Source organism: Clarias gariepinus, chromosome 14 (genome assembly GCF_024256425.1).
Source record: "Clarias gariepinus isolate MV-2021 ecotype Netherlands chromosome 14, CGAR_prim_01v2, whole genome shotgun sequence".
Classification (NCBI taxonomy): Eukaryota; Metazoa; Chordata; class Actinopteri; order Siluriformes; family Clariidae; genus Clarias; species Clarias gariepinus.
Window position 1 is genome coordinate 17,303,288 of NC_071113.1, and position 14,213 is coordinate 17,317,500.

The 14,213-nt window shown below is 39.1% G+C and overlaps 1 protein-coding gene across 2 annotated transcripts in view; it reads left to right on the forward strand.

Moving 5' to 3' along the window:
- The window catches only part of psme4b (proteasome activator subunit 4b), a 32,922-nt gene that overhangs the window by 10,479 nt on the left and 8,230 nt on the right, over positions 1-14,213 (forward strand). For both annotated transcript variants that reach the window (XM_053511131.1, XM_053511132.1), the window contains 30 exons: positions 95-184; positions 288-352; positions 490-640; positions 793-891; positions 981-1,050; positions 1,138-1,205; positions 1,284-1,499; positions 2,162-2,319; positions 2,464-2,559; positions 2,684-2,739; positions 2,878-2,934; positions 4,113-4,168; positions 4,272-4,370; positions 4,476-4,538; positions 4,845-4,940; positions 5,027-5,158; positions 5,633-5,842; positions 5,972-6,108; positions 6,213-6,266; positions 6,389-6,518; positions 6,609-6,690; positions 7,130-7,283; positions 7,374-7,440; positions 7,529-7,654; positions 7,787-7,939; positions 8,060-8,164; positions 8,255-8,346; positions 8,892-9,023; positions 9,589-9,883; positions 10,925-11,053. In XM_053511131.1, the coding sequence (XP_053367106.1) occupies positions 95-184; positions 288-352; positions 490-640; positions 793-891; positions 981-1,050; positions 1,138-1,205; positions 1,284-1,499; positions 2,162-2,319; positions 2,464-2,559; positions 2,684-2,739; positions 2,878-2,934; positions 4,113-4,168; positions 4,272-4,370; positions 4,476-4,538; positions 4,845-4,940; positions 5,027-5,158; positions 5,633-5,842; positions 5,972-6,108; positions 6,213-6,266; positions 6,389-6,518; positions 6,609-6,690; positions 7,130-7,283; positions 7,374-7,440; positions 7,529-7,654; positions 7,787-7,939; positions 8,060-8,164; positions 8,255-8,346; positions 8,892-9,023; positions 9,589-9,883; positions 10,925-11,053 (3,438 nt within the window). The remainder of the gene's footprint in view (positions 1-94; positions 185-287; positions 353-489; positions 641-792; positions 892-980; positions 1,051-1,137; positions 1,206-1,283; positions 1,500-2,161; positions 2,320-2,463; positions 2,560-2,683; positions 2,740-2,877; positions 2,935-4,112; positions 4,169-4,271; positions 4,371-4,475; positions 4,539-4,844; positions 4,941-5,026; positions 5,159-5,632; positions 5,843-5,971; positions 6,109-6,212; positions 6,267-6,388; positions 6,519-6,608; positions 6,691-7,129; positions 7,284-7,373; positions 7,441-7,528; positions 7,655-7,786; positions 7,940-8,059; positions 8,165-8,254; positions 8,347-8,891; positions 9,024-9,588; positions 9,884-10,924; positions 11,054-14,213) is intronic.

Below are 14,213 nucleotides of genomic sequence, written 5' to 3' on the forward strand. Positions count from 1 at the left end.
AGCACATACCTGGAAACTGACCTTTCACTGAAAAGTTTTTTCATTGGATATCCCTGAGTTATTACCACAATAACTTTTTTTCTCTATATTTTAGATAACATTCCAGTTCATTGCTACCTTTACTACCCTTGTGCCTTTGGTAGACTGCTCTTCTGCCCTTCATGAGCAGAATGACTTGACAGAGGTGAGGATCATCAATGTTTGTTGTGTTCTTTACAGTACACTTTAAGATGTGTTCTGATTACAACAGTGAGCCTGTTTTATAACTAAATGTATTTCTTCTCTAGATAGAGAGGGAGTTGTGTTCAGCGTCAGCTGAATTTGAGGACTTTGTCTTGCAGTTTATGGATAGGTAAAGTCATTGTAATGCTATATTATAGTTTTCCTTTTTTATTTTTTGTTTAGTGCCTATTTAATTAAAGCAATGTGCAATAGTCTGTTTTTGGTCGCTCTGCATATAAAACTGTTTATAAAACTTGTCTCTGCCAGGTGTTTTGCATTGATTGAGAGCAGTACTTTAGAGCAGACACGAGAAGAGACAGAGACTGAAAAAATGACTCATCTGGAGAGCCTAGTGGAGCTCGGTTTGTCCTCCACCTTCAGCACCATCCTCACTCAGTGCTCCATAGAAATATTCAAGGTCTGTTCCACACTTAACGAACATCTACTGTCTCAATGGTCTTTAGCAATGTTTAAATTGTACGTATATAGACATTCCTATTTTCCTTGTAATTACATGGAACTGTAATTGCATCAACTTTTGTATTTTTTGTGTTGGTGGTTTTTAAACAGGTTGCTCTTGAGAAAGTCTTTAACTTTGCCACTACCAACATCTTTGAGACACGTGTGGCAGGTCGAATGGTAGCAGACATGTGCAGAGCAGCAGCTAAGGTATGAGTCCAGCTTTGTAGTTCAAAGAAATCAGTTCATACAAAAGCAATTTATCACTTCTTCACCTTTATTTCACCTCTCTCACTTAGTGCCATCCAGCAGAGTCCTTGAGACTGTTTGTGCCCCACTGCTGCAATGCTATAAGTCACATCACTGCTAGTACGTTCAGCAGATTAGTTTTAGCTTTGTTCTATTTCCTGTGTGCAAAGAAGCATCTGTGCATTAAATGTATTTGTTGTTTTATAGATGAGGATGTTTTGAATGAAGAGGAGCTGGATAAAGAGCTGCTGTGGAACCTTCAGCTGCTTTCTGAGGTGTGAAAGCTTGTTGTTTTATAAAACTAAAATGAATATTATGTATAAGAAAAAAATCTTATGTATATTTCTTTTAAGGTGACCCGTGTGGACGGAGGGAAGCTGTTGCCATACCGTACACAGTTGGTTCATATCCTGCAGCTGACCCTGCGGCTGCGCTGTAAACAGGGCTACAGTCTGTCCTGCAATCTGCTGCATCACGTCCTGCGCTCCATGGCCCTTACCTACCCCACAGACTACTGCAGTGTGTCTGGAGGCTTTAACAGACCACTTAACGAGTATCTTCCCATTAAGGTACTGTTACTCTAATAATAATGAGAAGAAGAATTTTCCTGTTTTCAGGTTGTCCATCTGTTCATGAGTCAATTTGAGATGCATGTCAGTGCAAGATTTTATGCATATGCAGTAATTAACTAAACTGATACAGGGGCATTGTCATATTAGAACAGATTTTGGCCGCTAATTTCATTAACGGGAAAATTGTTAGGCTACAGCATACAAAGACATTCCAGACAAATGTTCCAACAGTCTAAAAAAGCCCTGAATATGGAGGTGATGGTTAAGTGTCAGTTTATTTTTGTCCACATGGTGTGTGCATATGTGATTTTCCAATCCCGTGTTTTTTTGAGGATCACACAGACCTATGTAAACTTGCGTAAAGTTTTATTAAATGCAAGAAACTGGCTGAAGTTTCCAGCAGAAATAAAGGTTTCAAGATGTCCATGAGGGGAACACGCACAAATAAAATTTTTCATTTTCCGACTTTTTTTTCCCTTAAGCTTTCCTTAAGACTGACATAAGAAATATATAAATAAACAGATTAATTAATCATACTAACGTTGTGTTTATTGAACTGTCCACACCACACCTCTGATTGAGGAAATGTTTATAGGGCAGATGGGAGGGGAGTGGGAATGTTTTTTGTAATCACTAATTGCTCTTTCCTGCCTCTATAGGACTGGGGCCTTCCAGGTGACCTGTGGAACCTACAGATTCAGTGGCACGTGGCCAGTGCAGAAGAGAAAGCCTTTATTTTTTATATATTAGACCTTTTTCTCCAGCCAGAGCTGCAACGCCTGCAAAGATATGCTCAGGACGAGAAGAACATGAGCAGGTCAGAGACCATGGGTCAATAAGCTATGAATAAATTTGTGAAAAACGGTTCAGTTTTCTTCTCAAATCATGGCTGACATTTTTGTATAAATTGAAAGAAGTGTTCAAACTTTGTTGTGAGTGATATGTTTACCTTTGCACACAGGGATGATGTTCTACGGAGCCTGTCAATCGTACAGCACTGCTTGCTTGGGGCTGGCTGCATGTTGCCACCTCTGAATGGACCCCCTGTTACTAACCTGTAAGTAAATAGTCATATTTATCATATTTTGCACTAAGTAGAGAACAATTTAAGGATCATTCAAGAATTTATGTAGATAAATAAGGTATGTGTATATAAATTCTTATGTCTTCCCCCCTTACAGAATTAATAGCATGGTTAGTCTGGACGAGACAAAATGCCACGTTGGGGTCGAATATGGTAAGCCGTAATAAAGCTCAATTAACATTTAGCATCCTAGGTTACAATTTCAATATTTTTAGTAGACAAAAATTTATCAGCAAGTCCGAAAGCATCAATGCAAGCATATAAATCTGTTTTTCAATGGTATTCCCACAGATGAGTCCAGAGAGAACTACAGAGATGCTATCTGTAAAGTCATGCGACAGCTTCTGCGTGAGTGCTATGTCCAGTTTTATATATTTATATGAATATACATTATATATAATATATACATTCTAGATAAAGATCAAAAGATGAATTTTAGGGTATATATAATAATGTGGCACCTTTAAAACAAGACCACACAATTTGAGCAAAGGAGTAGGAGAATTTAAAGTAAATTATTGTGAATAGCTTTTAATATTTGGTTGTATGAATCTTGTTTGCAAAAACCACATCAAACCGGCAATCCACTGACATTACCAAACTGTTAATACTTTTCCAATATTTTACTGCAACTGCTTTCAGGTTTATTTATTTATTTATTATTATTTTTTTTAATAGACCTAGGGGGTTGTTGTAGGTTTCTCCCTTAAGTGTTATCTTCAATTGTGACATGTATACGCATTTAGGTTAAGGTTTGGATATAGACTTGGCCGGTTTAAAACCTTTTGCCTTTTAATCTGAATAAGTCCTTTTTTTGAGTTTGCAATCAGCGTTTAAATATTTGCTTAAAACTGTGCAATTTTTTTTAAATTAGATTGTATGCATTTCTTTGTGACTTGGCAGACAATATTCTTTGTAGGTTTCTAATTTTTTTTATTCCATCATCAATAAACTATAATGAGCTTGTTACAGAAGGAGCTATGAAAGCCTAATCCATGACACTACTTTAACCATACTTGACTGATAAACTTTTATGTTTTTTATTTTATTTTCCCCTTTACCTACTTTATTAAAGGTTTATCTTTCTTCCAATATTTTTCTGGCTAATTGCTTTGTCCCTTTGTAAAATCTAATGCGGCCTTCTGTTTCTATCTGCTTATGAATGGTTTTCATCTTGCCGTTTGGTGCCTTTATTTTTGTTTTCTAAATTTTTATTTCTTCAAATGATGCCGTGGCCTGTGGTGGTTGTTGAAATTATAACTGAATGTTGTGAACTGGTTGTTTTTCTTCAGAGCTTACAATATTTAGTTTTAAGTGGCCAACTTGTTAGATGGCTGTTTATGAGTGCACCAATGGTGTTTTTCTTTTTCAGGTCATACCGAGTTGTTGTTTTAGCTATGTTCAATGCTTATATAATTCCTTGTAATTATTTTCCACTCTTTTCTCAGCCTTAGTATGGTTTGCTCTTTGCCCTTGAAGCTGCGTCACTCTGCTAAATAATTTGCCCTTTTTGGTTCTTTCTATAGATTACATTTTGGAACAATCAGAGGACGACACAAAGTCCCTCTTTGCCATCATCAAGGTGCATTTTAGAAATTATGTTTTTAATACCTATTAATTTAAACACTATTTGCAAACACAAAGAAGAATATTTGTTTATTTTAGTTTTCCCTTTTGTCTTTCAGATCATCAATGACCTCATGCATTTTAAAGGCTCTCACAAACATGAGTTTGACTCTCGTTGGAAGAGTTTCACTTTGGTTAAAAAATCTATGGAGAACAGAGTGAGTTACTGTCCATGATTTGTAGCTTGAAAAATTAAGTTATTACAAAAAATGTTGCTATTGTGCAATTCATATTTAAATTATTGTTTTTTGTGTGTGTGATAGCTGCATGGAAAGAAGCAACACATACGAGCCCTGCTCATAGACAGAGTGCTTCTGCAACATGAGGTATCAATTAAATTTAAATTAGCAAATCAACGCACCTTTTCTGTGCTTAGCTATTGATTCACTTCATAACCTAGTATGTTAGAAATGTGAGTGAACTCAGTTATGGTTCTGATATACTTTCTTTTTATATTATGTATTTATTGTTTTTATGTCTTGATGTTTCTTTTGTAATTGTATATTTTTTGTATATCCTAGTCTGTTTCATATTATATATCTTCATACATGTAAAAAAAAATAATAACCTGCTTTGTCTGACATGAAAAACACTTAGAATGTGCAGTTTTAATGAGATTTTTCCAATGGCAGATGCGTAAACTTCTCGTGGAAGGCTGTCAATACAAAAGTGTTCATCAAGATCTCCTCAGAGACCTTCTGCGTCTGTCCACCAGCACCTACAGTCAAGTATACAGGCATTTATAGACATTCTGTTTGTTATAACCAGATCTTTTGATAACATGACCGTTCTAAATACACTTAATTGTTACCAGGTCCGCAGTAAGGCCCAGAGTGCTTTGTTCACTGCTTTGGGAACTTATAACTTCTGCTGTCGAGACATCACTCCTCAGGTGCTCAAGCTACTAGAGCCAGCAAAGACGGATGTCACACAGCAGCAGTTCAAGGTACATGGCAACTGTGAACAACACATTTTTCCAGAAATATAAAAAAGAAAAAAGAGAGAGAAAGAAAGATGAAGAATTTGACACATTCTGCTGTATGTTTTTTTTTTTTTTTTTTTTTTTTTTTTTATAATAGTGCGGTTGTATTTGCCGCAAAGAAAGGCTATTTGCGGCGGTGTAGGCAAACACTTCCTTAATCAAATGAAACCACACACACCAAAAAAAAGAACTGCCATACACCAAAGTCAGTTAGGATTTGTGATCAGTTTCCAAGTGTTTATGCATGCAGTGTTATAAATTGAATTAAGCTTCGACATCTTCAGTAAGCTGGCTTTGATTCATCATTCAGAGTTGTATGATCTAAATGGAAAAGATATTCAGTGTTGTGAGGCTAGAACATTATAATGTAGTATGTACATAAACCATAGTTATATCTGTATATGATCTCTTTTTTCTTTCTTTTTTTCACCTTTACAGGGTGCTCTGTATTGTCTGTTGGGGAATCATGGAGGTGTTTGTCTGGCTAATCTACATGACTGGGATTGCATTGCTCTGACATGGCCAGCCATGGTGCGCTCAGGTCTCAGTCCTGCCATGTGCCTGGAGAAACCCTCCATTGTCAGGCTCTTTGATGACCTTGGAGATAAAGTCCATCGGCAGTACGAGACAATTGGCATTAAATTCAGTGTAAGCTGCTATACCTCTCCACCCACTACCGCTCCTAAAATAAGCAGTTTTTGATAAAGCAAATGTCATTCTGTAGTGCCCTGCCTCCAACATAGATCAAACAGGTATGTGTTTTTTATTGGTGTGCAGGTGCCACAAAGCGCATTGGAACTTGGCTGCAAGATCACAGGTTCTGGTAACCCTGTTGCTCACATAGGCTCTCCATCAGAAGAGGAGCTGAAACAGGGACTTGCATTGGAGCAAGTCAGAAATCAGGATGCTGTGCGGTTAGTCATTACTCCCTTACACAAAGGCATTCACACACACAAAAACATGCAGTTGACAAAAAAATATATATATAACTACAATGTTTTATACTTATTCTGTGCAGGAGTTATGAAAAGCTGGTTTATGATCTATTAGAATGCCTCAGTGCCCGAGACCTGTAAGTTCCATGCATTTTTAATCCCCAGTCATGTATAATGTAAAGTAGTAATGTTTAGTATGTATAGTATAAAAACGTTGCATACTTGCACATGATAAATCTGTGTCCTACTCCTTTCAAAGGCCATGGAAGTTTGAGCACATGGCCATCGGCTTCCTGTCTCTGCTACTGAGAGATGACCATCCTCTTCCTGCCCCAGCCGTACGCTTCTTTGTCCAGAGTCTTAATCATGACGGACTTGTCGTGCGCAAGGTGGATGGCCTAGTCAGCTATTTTTGGCACTATTTTGTTTATCATGTTTCAGTGCTTTTGACCAGTTTCTGCATTTTCGTTATGCTGTAGGTGGCAATATCAGCTGTGGCAGGAATTCTCAAGCAGCTGAAGAGACCCCGTGTGAAAGTGGCCATCACACCCAGTGACATCAGTATGTATGCATTGACTATGGTTGAAAGACCACCAGTTCATTCAGCAGTTCAGTTGTCCACCGTCTGTGAGAATCTATTTTTCAAAGACGGTGGACAATTCATTTGCTCGCCCACCAGACAAATGAGCACTTTTTTTTTTCTTCTTTTTTTTTTCTTCTTTTTTTATCACGCAGCGTATATGACAAGCACTGAAAGGTCATAAGGCAGCGTGTTTTTTCCTTATAGTTTCTAAAAAGAAAAACAGAAACCCACCACTGTAGCAATTTACTGACTTAATTTACCTGCTGGAGGAATAAGAAATGGTGTAAACCTAGAGGACTCACTGCTTGTCCTAGTTGACAGTGCTTTTTCCATCCTTGCCACATATTGAGCTGCTGATCAGTTAGATATAATTTAGAATTTTAGCTCTTCAGTTAATGACTGAGTGTTTTCTTGTAGGTGGGGTGATTGAGCCAAAGGAACTAGTAGCTGGAGACAGGCCAGAAAATGACTGGCTTCAGTACCATGCTGAGAGTTTACCTCGCACTCAGCAGGAATGGGAAAATTTCCACTTTGTGGAGAAGACACACTGGGGTTACTACTGTTGGCCAAAGTATGCACATCTCACCAACTACGTCTTACCCTTACCGGTACTAGTCTAAGCTTAACTTTTCTCTTTTTACTCACTATCTGTTTTCTGTAGGAAGTTGATGTTGTATGCTCCTCTTGAGCAACAGCTGAAAGACCTCATACCAGAGGAGATGAGTGAGGTACGTACACACACGCTGTCTGGTTGAATTAGTTTCAACTGAATAATTGTTTTCAGCTTCAACAAAAAATGTTCTTCCTTAATTACAGAGCCAACGGATCATCTATGACCATTTCACTAACCCCATGTTTGTCAGTCAGCTCATTGAATACTTGTCACTTGAGGACCGCAAGGGAAAAGACAAATTCAACCCACGTCGCTTCTGCCTCTTTAAGGTACAAGCTCAAAGACCAAACTGTAAAGTTGTTTAGATTTAAAAATGTACAATGTTTAGGTATTTTAATTAAATAGGCCAGAGTAGCCTGGTCACAGATTTTTAGCATATTTCTATGTGATGTATTGAACAGGGTCTATTCAGGAACTACAGTGATGTGTTCCTGCCTGTGCTTAAACCTCACATGGAGCGCTTGGCTGGTGATTCTCACGAGAGTACACAAAGGTGTGTCGCTGAGATCATTGCAGGCTTAGTGAGAGGCAGCAAACACTGGCGCTTTAGTCAGGTGAGGAATTAAACAATGAGCTTAAAAGTCCACGTAAAAGAATTTTCTTTTTCACCCTGTTTTTTTTTATGTCTTGCTTTCTTCTCTCATTTTTCCTCTTTTCCTTCTTCTTGAATCCAGGTGGAGGCCCTGTGGCAATTTCTCATTCCTCTGATGCGAAGAGCACTGTCCAACATCACAGTAGAGACCTACACTGACTGGGGCACATGTGTAGCTACTGCCTGTGTATGTTCTCCCTATCCTGTACACACTTTCAAATTTTTGGTGTGTGGTGTTTCATTTGTAGTGTTAACAAAGTGCTGTCTGTGCTTATAGGAGAGCAGAGACCCACGGAAACTACACTGGCTGCTGGAGATGCTGATGGAATGTCCACTTAGTGGAGAAGGGGGTTCTTTTGTAGATGCCTGGTAAGAAGGACTTGGGGTCTTGTAATTTGGAATAAAGATTAGATTAGAAAGATTACAATAATTTAAACAAACCTCTTATTTAACCTGGCAACCCAGACTTTAAGTTTGATCTTAAAGTGTATAAAGTTTTTCATGCTTTTTTTTTTTTTTTTTTTTTTCATTATACAATGTGGCTAAGAACTACAGAAAGAGGAATTTTGACTGGCCTTGCACACAACCACTGGCATTTTCCTGTAGCCCACTGGAAAGACAAACTTTTAAAAAGAAAAACATTGAAATTACTTTGGTAGTCCATTTTCTCATTCCAATAATTATACAATACATTATTTTATATTTTACAACATTCAAGAATCATTGAGGCTTACGGCTAGAAAAGCGTACACATGAAATGCCAAGGTCAGTTTTAATTTAGAAAAATGTCCAGTAAATGCCCAAGTTAGTTATATGATGTTGCTACTGAAGTGAATTTTATGATTTGCAAATTCCTGATAATGCACAAGGTCGTTAATATATGTGGTTATCTTCCCCTGCCTCTCGCTGCCCAGTCATCTGTATGTGCTTCAGGGGGGTCTGGCTCAGCAGGAGTGGAGGGTACCAGAGCTGCTACACAGGCTTCTGTCTTATTTGGAGCCCAAACTCACTCAGGTGTACAAGAATGTACGAGAACGTATCGGCAGGTAAGAAGCAGAACATAACTACAATAGTGCATTTCCAGCTGTTTTATACATTTTTACATTATTGCAGGTGTATTCTGTGGATAATGGTCATAACCAATAATCATAATCACAATCATTTTAATAAGTACTCTGTCAAGAAGGTGATCATTTTCATATTTGTTTAGGTAAATCTGTAAAATCAGCTGTGCTCTCTGAGGGAGAATGATGTATTCGCTCTCCTGAGGGTGTTTGTTTTTCCTCATGACCGCATGAGCAGTGTTTCAAAACGATGCAGTTGGTTGGCTTTATGTGACTTGCAGGAAGCACCTGAACGCCTTCTTCCTCCTTGGCTGGTAGCTGTTGTATCATACACGCGAGTTGACCAGTGGATATAAATTGGCAAAGACTAAATTGGGAAGAAAATTGGGGGGAAATCCAGTAAAAAATGGTGCAAAAAAAGCAATTACATTTTTAAAAAGCGACACTGACTTTAATAGTAAATTTTTTTGCCATCATGTGTTCATTTCGAACAACTGAGCTTCTTATATCTCTTTATAACATTATCCCCTGTTCCCCCGTCTTGCAGTGTGCTGACCTACATTTTCATGATTGATGTCAATCTGCCAAACACGCTACCCACAAAGTCTCCTCAGATAGCGGAGTTTACAGACAGGATCATGGCTTGCCTAAAACCGCTGCTGGATGGGGAGGAGGAGATCCAGAACCATGTTGTGGAAGAAAATGGAGTGGGTGAGCAAGACGAAAGAACTCAGGCCATCAAGCTGCTCAAAACTGTACTGAAGTGGCAGATGGCCAGCGCTGGTCGCTCTTTTACCACCCCGTTAGTTCAGCAGCTCGAACTCCTGCCTCTGCTTTTTAAGGTTGGTCTCATACTCTCATTCTTTTTTACATTTATCATAAATCAGATCTATCAGAGAATAAGAACTTGCAAAGTAACTGTATTCAGGTACTAGACCACGGTCATTCTCAATGCACAGTAGTGGCACCGATGGAGTGTGTGTTGTTGCCATCTATTGGGTGCAGCAGCTTTGCTCAGGTTTTAAACAATTCAATATCATTGCTATTTTAAGAAATGTTCCACCAATCAATCAAAAAGTATAAGTGTGATCTGTAGAATTGACATTGTTTGGATGAGAGAAATGGCAATCCTTTCTGTACCTTGATTTAGATGGTTACTAATTATGAGAAAATCCACTGGACGACTTCTTTTAGCAAAAGAACATAGCAGGGGGCAGGGGTAGTGCAAAAGTTTTAAATTCTGTTTGGAAAGTTCCAGGTTCAAACCCCAGCACTGCCAGGCTGCTACTGTTGGGCCCTTAAACAAGGCTCTTGACTCTCAACTACTCATATGTGTAATGAGATAAAATTTAAGTTGCTTTGAATAAGAGTCTGTTCTTAACAAAGAGTAGAAAGTGGTCACAAGTTTGGGAATAAGTTTTAAAAAAGTAAAAGTAAGTTGAAATTGGGCTTGGATGTGACCCCTGATACTGACATTGTAAATGAGTTGTAAATGCCTTTTGGTAAAAGTGACAATATTTTGAACATTTTGTTCTCATTCTCATGTCACGCTATGCCTTGTGTAATGTACATGTCTTATCGCACTCCCTCAGTGACTGTTTATCCGTGTGTGTGTGTGTGTGTATGTATATAATACATGTTCAGTACTGTGCAGAAGTCTTGGACACCATATTATATGCTGTACCAATTTTGTTATATAGGTTTATCATGTCTGTATAATGACTGAATGATTTTGTACATAGTTATGCAGACATGATAAACATATATGACAAAATTGTTACAGCATATAGTATGGTGCCTAAGACATTTGCACAGTACTGTATATATTTATGTTGTGACTTTTTTCTGTATATATTTTTTCTATTGTGTGTGCATATGTATAGATTGCTCCTGTAGAGAATGATGATAGCTATGATGAACTGAAGAGGGATGCGAAGACTTGCTTGTCTCTCATGTCCCAGGGCCTACTCTATCCAGAGCAGATTCCTCTGGTACTCAACATGCTGAATGAAGTGAGTTTTCTGCTGATGGAAAAGGTGGCCTGATGAGACCCCGCTGATTTGTTTATTGTAAAATAATAAAAATTAAAAATTAAAAAAAATATATATATATACACACTCAACAAAAATATAAACGCAACACCTTTGTTTCTGCTTCGATTTTTCATGAGATGGACTTAAAGATCTAAAATTCATTCCAGATACACAATATTACCATTTCTCTCAAACATTGTTCACAAATCAGTCTAAATGTGTGATAGTGAGCACTTCTGCTTTGCTAAGATAATCCATCCCACCTCACATGTGTGCCACATCACGATGCTGATCTAACTTCATGAGTAGTGCACAGGTGTACCTTATACTGCCCACAATAAAAGGCCACCCTGGAATGTGCAGTTTTGTCTCACAGCAAAATGCCACAGATGCCACAAGCATTGAGGGAGCGTGCAATTGGCATGCTGACAGCAGGAACGTCAACCAGATCTGTTGCTCGTGCATTGAATGTTCATTTCTCCACCATAAGCCGTCTCCAAAGGCGTTTCAGAAAATATGGCAGTACATCCAACCGGCCTCACAACCGCAGACCACGTGTAACCACACCAGCCCAGGACCTCCACATCCAGCAGGTTCACCTCCAAGATTGTCTGAGACCAGCCACTCAGACAGCTGCTGAAACAATTGGTTTGCATAACCAAACAATTTCTGCACAAGCTGTCAGTCTTAGGGAAGCTCAACTGCATGCTCGTCGTCCTCATCGGGGTCTTAACCTGATTCCAGCTCGTCGCCGTAACAGACTTGAGTGGGCAAATGCTCACATTCGATGGCGTCTGGCACGTTGGAGAAGTGTTCTCTTCACAGATGAATCTCGGTTTACATTGTTCAGGGCAGATGGCAGACAGCGTGTGGGTGAGCGCTTTGCTGATGTCAATGTTGTGGATCGAGTGGCCCATGGTGGTGGTGGGGTTATGGTATGGGCAGGCATCTGTTATGGACGAAGAACACAGGTACATTTTATTGATGAATGCACAGAGATACAGTGATGAGATCCTGAGGCGCATTGTTGTGCCATACATCCATGAACATCACCTCATGTTTTAGCAAGATAATGCACGGCCCCATGTTGCAAGGATCTGTACACAGTTCTTGGAAGCTGAAAATGTCCCAGTTTTAGCATGGCCAGCATACTCACCGGACATGTCACCCGTTGAGCATGTTTGGGATGTGCTTGACCGGCGTATACGACAGCGTGTACCAGTTCCCACTAATATCCAACAACTTCGCACAGCCATTGAAGAGGAGTGGACCAACATTCGACAGGCCACAATTGACAATCTAATAAACTCTATGCGAAGAAGATGTGTTGCACTGCATGAGGCAAATGGTGGTCACACCAGATACTGACCGGTTCTGAGTCCCCAGAACCTCAATAAAGCTAAAAACTGCACATACCAGGGTGGCCTTTTATTGTGGGCAGTATAAGGTACACCTGTGCACTACTCATTATTTCAGATCAGCATCTTGATGTGGCACACCTGTGAGGTGGGATGGATTATTTCAGCAAAGCAGAAGTGCTCACTATCACACATTTAGACTGATTTGTGAACAATGTTTGAGAGAAATGATAATATTGTGTATTTGGAGTGAATTTTAGATCTTTAAGTCCATCTCATGAAAAATCGGAGCAGAAACAAAGGTGTTGCGTTTATATTTTTGTTGTGTGTGTGTGTGTGTATATGTATATATGTATATGTATATATGTATATGTATATGTATATATGTATATGTATATATGTATATGTATATATGTATATGTATATATGTATATGTATATATATATATAGTGAGATCAGTAAGCATTTGATCACCCTGTGATTTTGCAAGTTCTCTTACTTAGAAATCATGGAGGGGTCTACAATTGTCAGCACCAGTGCGTTTTCACTGTGAGAGACAGAATCTAAAAAAAAAAAAATCTGGAAATCACATTGTATGATTTTTGTTTTTAACAATTTATTTGTGAATTACTGTGTCAAATAAGTATTATATAAGTATAAGTATGTCAGATCAGCTTATCAGCCAGATTTTTGACCCTTAAAGACTAGTTATTTTGATTTTAAATTGTCCACTACACTCTGCTTATGATTCTAAATTAGTAGCGCCTGTTTGAGGTTGTTGGCTGTCATAAAGACCCCCACAATCAGCCAAAGTCTAAGTAGCAACATGGGCAAAACCAAAGAGCTGTCAAAAGACACAAAAGACAAAATTGTAGACCTTCACAAAGCTGGAAAGGGCTACTGGGCAATTGCCAAGCAGCTTGGTAAAAAAAGAACAACTGTTGGAGCAATTGTCAGAAAATGGAGGGGCTAATGATCACTGTCAATGTCCCTCGGACTGGGGCCCCACGGAAGATCTCTCCTCGTGGGGTATCAATGATGCTAAGAATGGTGAATAATCAGCCCAGAACTACATGGGGAAGCTGGTCAATGCCGTGAAGAGAGATGGGACCATCGTTTCCAAGGTCTATCAGTAATACACTAAGACGTTTTGATTTAAAATCTTGCATCGCATGGAAGGTTCCCCTGCTTAAGTCAGCCCATGTTCAGCCCCATCTGAAGTTTGCCTGGGACCATCTGGATGATCCAGAGGAGTCATGGAAAAAAGTCCTGTGGCCAGATGAAACCAAAGTAGAACTTTTTGTTTTTTTCTTAACTCCATTCGCCGTGTTTGGAGGAAAAAGAATGATGAGTATCATCCCAATAATACCATACCTACAGTGAAGCATGGGGCTCTGGGGGTGTTTTTCTGCACAGGGGACAGGATGACTGCACTGTATTAAAGAGAGAATGAATGGAGCCATGTATTGTGACATATTGGGCAAAAACCTCCTTCCCTCAGTGAGAGTATTCAAGATGGGTCGTGGCTATGTCTTTCAACATGACAATGACTCAAAGCACACAGCCAGGAAACTAAGGAGTGGCTCTGTAAGAAGCATATCAAGGTTCTGGACTGGCCTAGCCAGTCTCCAGACCTAAATCCAATAGAAAATCTTTGGAGGGAGCTGAAACTCTGTGTTGCTTAGCGACAGCCCTTAAACCAGACAGATTTAGAGAAGATCTGTATGGAGGAGTGGGCCAAAATCCCTCCTGCAGTGTGTGCAAACCTGGTGAAGAACTAC